Source organism: Salmo salar, chromosome 06 (assembly GCF_965601325.2).
Source record: "Salmo salar chromosome 06, fSalSal1, whole genome shotgun sequence".
Classification (NCBI taxonomy): Eukaryota; Metazoa; Chordata; class Actinopteri; order Salmoniformes; family Salmonidae; genus Salmo; species Salmo salar.
This window is the reverse complement of record NC_138296.1, coordinates 39,842,237-39,852,579: the sequence shown is the minus strand read 5'-3', so window position 1 is coordinate 39,852,579 and position 10,343 is coordinate 39,842,237. Positions and strand designations below refer to the sequence as shown.

Genomic DNA, 10,343 nt, shown 5'->3' with positions numbered 1-10,343 from the left:
GATGCTCCTTTCCAATAAAAATTGAGGGTCTTAATTTGTATGCTAGTGACATGATCTGTGCTTAGCTGCCAATTAACAAATACAAGTTATCTTGCTCTTATCCAGCTTATATAACCTAACCTATCCTGTGTACACCATCAACAAACTTGTCTAGAGAGCATGCGAACCAGATTGGGCAAATTTGCCATTTATCGCAACACTGCGTGACAAAACTAAATCGGTAGAGCTGAAAATGCCATAGAAACACATCAACCTTTATTCAGTACATGCAACTTCATCACGCAGCCTTTTATCCACACACAAAAAAAAAAGTGTCTGATGGAAACACCTCTGGTGGGGAAATGCACATATTTTTTAAATGCAGATTTGAGCACATTTGTATGAAAATATGTAGCAAATTAGATAGAAACCTAGCTATTAATAAGTATTTTGCCCCCTCGTCTGGAGGTTAATAATTTTCACAGCAAGGCTTGAATTCAACTACACAAACTCTTTGAGACACACCAACAGTTTCAGCACATACAATAGGTGAGAAACCATGTCATTCTCTCAAGAATTTGTATTAAGTAAAAATATTTATTCTTAAAACAAAATTACAATTAAGGGAGAGATACAGTAAAAGACACTTCTCTCATCACGTAGCATCTGGGATATGAGAACATTACAGATCTGGCTTTTAACACAATTGAAACTCCAAGATCAGAGTGGGAGTGGATGGCCATTACATATTGTGCTGGAAACAGACCATAGTCATTCACAATGTACTTGTGAGTAGTCCCTTAAGTCAAAATAAAATAACTGACAGGACTGCAAGCTACACTACAGCTAAAATGCAGACTGAGCATTCCCACACACTCACCTTGACAATCTCACATACAGCTAATTATAGTTACCATCAAGCACTTCAGAATCCTAAAAATAATTCCTTAAAAACAAACTAAAGATAAAATAGACAAAGTATACCTGTGAGACTCCAATGATGGTTTCCAGACAAGACATACACACTACAAGCACACAGACATGGACAACAAGGACACAAAAAGTTTCATCTGACCTCCTACCAACCTTGTGGAGGCCGGCCATGTTTGAGTTCAGTTCAAGCCCGCTTGATTGGTAGACATGGAGAAAAATCCATAATCAAGGTACAACCTTCTCATAAGTCCTGGAAACATGGATGTTTCAGAACATGTCTAAGGAGGTTCTTTCGAAGTCCACCTTGAGGGAATTGATGATAGTCCAGAACAAAGCCTGTTACAGTCAATGGCTGCATTCACACAGGCAACCCAATTTGGAGCTTTTTCCTACTAATTGGCATTTTGACCAATCACATCAAAGCTTATCTGATTGGTCAAAAGACTAATTAGTGAAAAGAAATAGGCAGCCCAATTCTGATATCTAAATACTGCCAATGTGGCTGTTACTAGGAGTTGGTGAGAAGAGGATAAGGAGAAGTGGAGTGTTCAGTAGAGGGCTTCATTGTTGCTGCTTCGTGGCCTCTTGATCTTCTCTATGTTTTTCAGGATCATGTCATGTAATGTCACCTGCAAGCGGATGGGGTTTGGTTATTACGGTAAACAAATACCTGCACCAGAACATGACAGGCTAACAACATAACGTTGATACAACATGGTTGAACAGAGCCAGAACGGTGTGCATGTATTGCTCACATATTGATTCCTCAGCTCTGACACAATGATCTTGAGGCTGATGTATTCCTTCTCGTCTATTTCAGTCACCGTGCGCTGGTAGTCCTCCTGCAGACAGACGGTCAACAATAAGAGACTCGGGGCAGCAGATTGGATGTGGATGTAAACAGTATGCAGTTAACACTTACCACATGAGGGTACTTTGTAATTTTTGAGACTAGCTTCGCTCTGGTGATGTAATACCTGTTGAAAACAAATGTTTGAGACAGCCAAAGGAACCGTTTTACAGATTCATAAGGGATTTTTGTGAAGTAAATAAAAACACACAACGTAGTGTATACTGTGGCATACCTGGAAATTTGGTCCAGGTAAGAGGCTGCCTCTCCTTCCACAGTCCTGAGCTCAGCAACAGTTTCCTCCTGTAAACAGAAACAAGGCCAGCATCATCTGACAGAAAGGCAAAAGAGTGCAATTACTGCCCCCTAGTGTTGGAGATTTGTTCATGTTCGGGAAAGTAGACCAGAAGCTAGACATGTTAATGTGCATGTCTCTGCACTCATATTGATGGGAAAGTATAATACCTGGATGGATACACCAAAGTTGTTACCATCCTCTATTCTGGGGATTAAGAGCTGGACCCACATTTTGACCTGAAAGTGAGAGACATACAGACGAGACAGTCATTTCTCAACAGTAGATCTCCACTAAGCAATTCAGTGGGAGAGCCCTCAAAAAGCAATCAAATAAATCCCTCAAAAGAAAAATGGCTGTGTCTTTGGGTACATACCGTGTTGCATTTCTCTATGAGGGTTCTTATTTCTGGCTTGACTCTTTCGATCAGGTCCACCAGCTGGCCGTTGCTCTTTATCATCCCCCCTGGCATGGCAAACACCTTGGGGCCATCTAGAGAAGTGGGATTGAGAGGTCAAACATCCAAGCAGCTTCTAGCTAATACAGAATACTGCAAATCAGTCAAGTGTAGTCTACCTATTCTCTTCTATCAAGAAATGTATTGAAGATTAATGGTTCTGGCATAAGTCAGCATTGACAGACATTAAGCGATATCAACAAGCATATTTTACAGTACAGCAATGCCATCAGACGTATTATGCAAGTATTAAATGGCATGACAACAGGCAGTAGGGTTTACCTTGACAGTTATCATCATCTAGTCCATCTTCCATTTTCCGTTTTCTGGAATTTTGCTATAAACATTAACCTCGCGTTAACATAGGCATTACTTCTGTTACAGGTCTCCCTTGACCAAAGGGGTTCCACATTTTTCTCCCTCGAACAGTAATGGTCAAGTGCTTTGAGCACAGTGACCTGCTAAGAGTCAATGAGCCATTCTGTTTGTGTCTCATTAACATTCCTACACAGTGTTATGTTAAAATGAGTGAGAGACTACTGGTGTTGGCTATCCTCCACTTTGTTCAGGGTAGTCTCTTTCAGATGTGGAACATACCCTTGTGATCAGACTAATGAAGTTGTTAGGCAGTGCCAATATAAACAAATGCTAGCTAACTGCGGGTGCAGGCCTTTGTTCCAGCCAAGCAGTAACACACCTGATTCTACTTTTCATAGTCTTTTTACATTTTTATTTCACCTTTATTTAACCAGGTAGGCCAGTTGAGAACAAGTTCTCATTTACAACTGCGACCTGGCCAAGATAAAGCAAAGCAGTGCGACACAAACAGAGTTACACATGGAATAAACAAACGTACAGTCAATAACACAATAGAAAAAAATCTACATACAGAGTATGCAAATGAGGTAAGATTAGGGAGGCAAGGCAATAAATAGGCCGTAGTGGCGAAGTAATTACAATTTAGCAATTAAACACTGGAGTGATAGATGTGCAAGTAGAGATACTGGGGTGCAAAGGAGCAAAATAAATTACAGTATGGGGATGAGGTAGTTGGATGGGCTATTTACAGGTGCAATCTGTGAGCTGCTCTGACAGCTGATGCTTAAAGCTAGTGAGGGAGATCTGAGTCTCCAGCTACAGTGATTTTTGCAATTCGTTCCAGTCATTGGCAGCAGAGAACTGGAAGGAAAGGCAGCCAAAGGAGGAATTGGCTTTGGGGGTGACCAGTGAGATATACCTGCTGGAGCGCGTGCTACGGGTGGGTGCTGCTATGGTGACCAGTGAGCTGAGATAAGGCGGGGCTTTACCTAGCAAAGACGTATAGATGACCTGGCGCCAGAGGGTTTGGCAACGAATATGAAGCGAGGGCCAGCCAACAGGTCGCAGTGGTGGGTGGTATATGGGGCTTTGGTGACAAAACGGATGGCACTGTGATAGACTACATCTAATTTGCTGAGTGTTGGAGGCTATTTTGTAAATTACATTGCCGAAGTCAAGGATCGGTAGGACAGTCAGTTTTACGAGGGTATGTTTGGCAGCATGAGTAAAGGATGCTTTGTTGCGAAATAGGAAGCCGATTCTACATTTAATTCTGGATTGAAGATGCTTAATGTGAGTCTGGAAGGAGAGTTCAAGTCTAACCAGATACGTAGGTATTTGTCGTTGTCCACATATTCTCAGAAGTCAGAACCATCCAGAGTAGTGATGCTGGACAGGCGGGCAGCGATCGGTTGAAGAGCATGCATTTAGTTTTACTTGCATTTAAGAGCAGTTGGAGGCCACGGAAGGAGTTGTATGGCATTGAAGCTCGTCTGGAGGTTAGTTAACACAGTGTCCAAAGAAGGGCCAGAAGTATACAGAATGGTGTCGTCTACATAGAGGTGGATCAGAGAATCACCAGCAGCAAGAGCGACATCATTGATGTATACAGAGAAAAGAGAGTCAGCCCGAGAATTTAACCCTGTGGCACCCCCAGAGAGGTCCGGACAACAGGCCCTCCGATTTGACACACTGAACTCTAAGAAGTAGTTGGTGAACCAGGCGAGGCAGTCATTTGAGAAACCAAGGCTGTTGAGTCTGCCGATAAGAATGTGGTGATTGACAGAGTCGAAGGCCTTGGCCAGGTCAATGAATACGGCTGCACAGTATTGTCTTTTATCGATGGCGGTTTTGATATCGTTTAGGACCTTGAGCGTGGCTGAGGTGCACCCATGACCAGCTCGGGAACCAGATTGCATAGCGGGGAAGATACGGTGGGATTCGAAATGGTCAGTGATCTGTTTGTTAACTTGGCTCTCGAAGACCTTAGAAAGAAAGGCAGGGTAGGATAGATATAGGTCTGTAACAGTTTGGGTCAAGAGTCTCCCCCTTTGGAAAGCTGCCACAGTCATCCCCCTCTTCAATCTTTGGGGATCTCAGACGATACGAAAGAGGTTGAACAGGCTAGTAATAGGGGTTGCAACAATTGCAGCGGGGAAAAAAAGAAAAAAAAAAGGAGGGTCCAGATAGTCTAGCTCAGCTGATTTGCAACTCTTTAAGAACATCAGCTATCTGGATTTTGGTAAGGATAAATGTGGGAGGCTTGGGAAAGTTGCTGTGGGGGGTGCAGGGCTGTTGACCGGGGTAGGGGTAGCCAGGTGGAAAGCACGGCCAGCCGTAGAAAACTGCTTATTGAAATTCTCAATTATCGTGAATTTAAAAATCGGTGGTGACAGTGTTTCCTAGCCTCAGTGCAGTGGGCAGCTGGGAGGAGGTGCTCTTATTCTCCATGGACTCTACAGTGTCCCATAACCTTTTGGAGTTTGTGCTACAGGATGCAAATTTCTGTTTGAGAAAGCTAGCCTTTGCTTTCCTAACTGCCTGTGTATATTGGTTCCTAACATCCCTAAAAAAAAGTTTCATATCGCGGGGGCTGTTCGATGCTAATTCAGTACGCCACAGGATGTTTTTGTGCTGGTCAAGGGCAGTCAGGCCTGAAGTGAACCAAGGGCTAGATCTGTTCCCGGTTCTACATTTTTTGAACGGGGCATGCTTATTTAAGATGGTGAGGAAAGCACTTTTAAAGAATAACCAGGCATCCTCTACTGACGGAATGAGGTCAATATCCTTCCAGGATACCCGGGCCAGGTCGATTAGAAAGGCCTGCTCGTTGAAGTGTTTTAGGGTGAGGGGTGGTCGTTTGACCGCAGATCCATTACGGACGCAGGCAATGAGGGAGTGATCGCTGAGATCCTGGTTGAAGAGAGCAGAGGTGTATTTAGAGGGCAGGTTGGTCAGGATGATATCTATGAGGGTGCCCGTGTCTTCAATCAAGATCCAATTTGCTAAATCATGTGAGTTACTTGTAACCATGGGAGCAGCAGGTAGACCGTTGGGCCAGTAACCGAAAGGTTGCTAGATCGAATCACCGAGCTGACAAGGTAAAAATATGTCGTTCTGCCCCTGAACAAGGCAGTTAACCCACTGTTCCTAGGCCGTCATTGAAAATAAGAAGTTTTTCTTAACTGACTTGCCTAGTTAAATAAAAAAAGTAATTGACAAAATCATGTTTGGTATTGAATGTATACACTTTCATGATACTGATTTGATGCAATTGAGAATCCACGAACTTACCACATCTACTCCATCATGACTATTGTTGAGAATGATTGGGTCTGGTACTTTGATGTTTATCTCTGAGTGGATCTCTTTCAGGTCTGCGACATTCAAAATGGGCTCCTGGAAAGGATGAAGAAATCAAGTCAAAAATTATTTTAATATACTTTGTAAACAACAGGTGTAGACTAACAGTTAAATGCTTACGGGCCCTTCCCAAAAATGCAGAGAGAATTTGAAAAATAATAACGCGTGGAATAATTACACAATGAGTAACGATAACTTGGCTATACCGACTCGATGTGCTGGGGTACGAGGTAGATATGTATAGTTGAAGTCGGAAGTTAACATACACTTAGGTTGGCGTCATTAAAACTCGTTTTTCAACCACACCACAAATTTCTTGCTAACAAACTATAGATTGGCAAGTCGGTTAGGTCATCTACTTTGTGCATGACACAAGTCATTTTCCCAACAATTGTTTACAGAGATTATTTCACTGTATCACAATTCCAGTGGGTCAGAAGTTTACATACACTAAGTTGACTGTGCCTTTAAACAGCTTGGAAAATTCCAGAAAATTATGTAATGGCTTTAGAAGCTTCTGATAGGCTAATTGACATCATTTGAGTCAATTGGAGGTGTACCTGTGGATGTATTTCAAGGCCTACCTTCAAACTCAGTGCCTCTTTGCTTGACATCATGGGAAAATCAAAAGAAATCAGCCAAGACCTCAGAAAAAAAATTGTAGACCTCCACAAGTCTGGTTCATTCTTGGGAGCAATTTCCAAACGCCTTAAGGTACCACGTTCATCTGTACAAACAATAGTACGCAAGTATAAACACCATGGGACCACGCAGCTGTCAAACTGCTCAGGAAGGAGACGCATTCTGTCTCCTAGGGATGAACATACTTTGGTGCGAAAAGTGCAGATCAATCCCAGAACAGCAGCAAAAGGACCTTGTGAAGATGCTGGAGGAAACAGGTACAAAAGTACCTATATCGACATAACCTGAAAGACCGCTCAGCAAAGAAGAAGCAAGGAAGCAAGGGGCCATAAAGCCACTGCTCCAAAACCGCCATAAAAAAGCCAGACTACGGTTTGCAACTGCACATGGGGTCAAAGATTGTACTTTTTGGAGAAATGTCCTCTGGTCTGATGAAACAAAAATAGAACTGTTTGGCCATAATGACCATCGTTATGTTTGGAGGAAAAAGGCCGAAGAACACCATCCCAACCGCGAAGCACGGGGGGTGGAAGCATCATGTTGTGGGGGTGCTTTGCTGCAGGAGGGACTGGTGCACTTCACTAAATAGATGGCATCACGAGGAAGGGAAATTATATGGATATTGAAGCAACATCTCAAGACATGAGTCAGGAAGTTAAAGCTTGGTCGCAAATGGGTCTTCCAAATGGACAATGACCCAAAGTATACTTGTGGCAAAATGGCTTAAGGACAACAAAGTCAAGGTATTGGAGTGGCCATCACAAAGCCCTGACCTCAATCCTATAGAAAATTTGTGGGCACAACTGAAAAAGCGTGTGCGAGCAAGGAGGCCTACAAACCTGACTCAGTTACACCAGCTGTCAGGAGGAATGGGCCAAAATTCACCCAACTTATTGTGGGAAGCTTGTGGAAGGCTACCCGAAACATTTGACCCAAGTTAAACAATTTAAAGGCAACGCTACCAAATACTAATTGAGTGTATGTAAACTCCTGACCGACTGGGAATGTGATGAAAGAAATAAAAGCTGAAATAAATCATTCTCTACTATTATTCTGACATTTCACATTCTTAAAATAAAGTGGTGACCCTAACTGACCGAAAACAGGGATTTTTTCTAGGATTAAATGTTAGGAATTGTGAAAAATTGAGTTTAAATGTATTTGGCTAAGGTGTATGTAAACTTCCGACTTCAACTGTACATATACATAGGGGTAAAGTGACTAGGCAACAGGATAGATAATAAACAGTAGCAGCAGTGTATGTGATGAGTCAAAAGAGAGTGCAAAAGGTTCAATGCATATAGTTCAGGTAGCTATTTGGTTAACTATTTAACAATCTTATGACTTGGTGGTAGAATCTGTTCAGGGTCCTGTTGGTTCCAGACTTGGTGCATCGGTACCGCTTGCCGTACGGTAGCTGAGAGAACAGTCTATGACTTGGGTGGCTGGAGTACTTGACCATTTTTAGGGCCTTCCTCTGACACCGCCTGGTATCGAGGCCCTGGAAGGTAGTGCGTACGACCCAGTGCTCGCTGTCGGATGCCAAGCCGTTGCCTCACCAAGCAGTGAGGCAGCCAGCCAAGATGCTCTCAATAGTGCAGCTGTAGAACTTTGAGTATCCGAGGGCCCATGCCAAATATTTTCAGCCTCCTAAATGGGGAATAGGCGTTGTCGTGCCTTCCTCACGACTGTGTTGGTGTGTGGACTAGAGCTGGGTGATATGGAGAACAATCCATAGCGGAATAAAGTGCCTGAATTGACGCAATGACGTTGTTATAACATTAATGTGCACTATAGTTTTTATTATGTACTACTGGTTTGATGGTTGTAGCCATCAACTGTCCCATGAAGAATCACCCATATTAGCAAATGTATTTAACTTCAAATTTCACTAGTATAGTATTGGTATTAATCATTTTTGGTTTATCGTCCCAGCTCTAGTGTGGACCATGTTAATTAGTGATATGGACACAGGAACTTCAGGCTCTCAACCCACTCCACTACAGCCACGTCGATGGAGGCGTGCTCGGCCCTCCTTTCATGAAGTCCATGATCAGCTCCTTTGCCTTGCTGATGAGGGAGAGGTTGTTGTCCTGGCAGTGCAAGGGTGGTGCCAGGACAATGCATCACAGCTGACAACACATCATGTCAGCTGTGACAGTACTTAAGGGGCTCTGGATTAACCTATGTTCTATTTTGACAAAGAAATGTACAACAATAGAATCCCTGTTATTAGAATATGAATTACCTTCAGAAAGCTGTCAAGTTCCAGCAACTTTTTGGGGAAAAAGTCTGCGACCAGGTTTTCAGCCTAGTAAAGAACAACGTTTATTTATTTTTTTTTTTTTTTTAAATCAATTATCACGTGTGCACCAGCATATATATATATATATATATATATAATATATATATATATATATATATATATATATATATATATATATATATATATATATATAAATGCCTCCACTACATGACGACTCCAAGCAGTTATTTGTGGTTGGTAAAATTTGTGAAATAGACTAGGACCATCAAAAGTCTAAAATAATAACATGTTGACATAATATTGATACTCACCTCACCCGTGATCCGCTCTCTGAAGGCGTCAACCTATGAGACAATAATAATAATAACCCTTTTCGAACACATCTTATGACATGTGAAAGTAAAACCATGTTGAATGACAGTCCAATAACACCACGTGCCATTTGATGGAAGCAGCTGTCCTTACCGCCATAGTTTTTTCCCCCGTCGTGTATTTATCTGTACCTAGCAGGCAACCCATCTAGTTAAATTTGTACATATGCTAATGTTATCGCTCTCCCAAAGAACTGTTAGTGTTACAACAGATTAAATAGTAAATATTTAGTTAGTAAGGTGCCTAGCTAACGTTGCTGTTTCTGCAGATAAAGACAGCCCTCGTGCTTAAATGTGTGATGCCGGGTACTGTAGACAAACAAACAAATCGGTACTGTCCAGTCTCAAAAGGATAGATAAACACCACTTGACTGAGCTCAGATTTTCTAATTGAACATTCATAGATGATGTTGTGCTAATAACGTAACTAGCTACTATAAGCAATGAGCAAAATGTAGCTAACCTCCCTAGCTAGGCCTGGCAAGCATTGTCAATTATTCAACTTCTGCGTCAAAGAAATTGTCAAAACATTACCTTTGTTTTGAGGTCATTGTCTACCTTAATTCCTTTTGAAGACATAATTTGAAATAAATCAAATTAACTGATTTAAACAAAAAACGGTTTGAAGTGGCTCGTTGTTGCTTTGCCGCACACTGCTTCGAAATCAAAGTATGACGTAGGCAAGATGCGACTCGTAAAACAACCACGTGAACCAAAAAAAAACGTATCACTAGCTATGTTTCTCGTGGATTATTTTAAAATATAAGATTATATACTGATACAAAAAGTTACGTCCATGTATTACATTAACTGTAATACAGTGTTTATTTTTGCGCAGCATTGATTCAAATATGCGTTTCTGTCACGTG

At 41.9% G+C, this 10,343-nt stretch overlaps 1 protein-coding gene across 1 annotated transcript; it reads right to left on the bottom strand.

Annotated features, from left to right (window-relative positions):
- Positions 1-233: 233 nt before the first annotated feature.
- On the bottom strand, positions 234-10,291 carry LOC106607192 (proteasome activator complex subunit 3). The gene is made up of 11 exons (XM_014203891.3): positions 10,009-10,291; positions 9,415-9,447; positions 9,086-9,148; positions 6,127-6,231; positions 2,797-2,851; positions 2,434-2,549; positions 2,228-2,296; positions 1,998-2,065; positions 1,835-1,889; positions 1,668-1,754; positions 234-1,541 (listed from the first exon to the last, which is right to left on the bottom strand). Exons 1-11 carry the CDS (start codon positions 10,051-10,053, stop codon positions 1,461-1,463), a joined length of 777 nt encoding a protein of 258 aa, XP_014059366.1. The 5' UTR covers positions 10,054-10,291; the 3' UTR covers positions 234-1,460.
- Between the last annotated feature and the right edge of the window lie 52 nt (positions 10,292-10,343).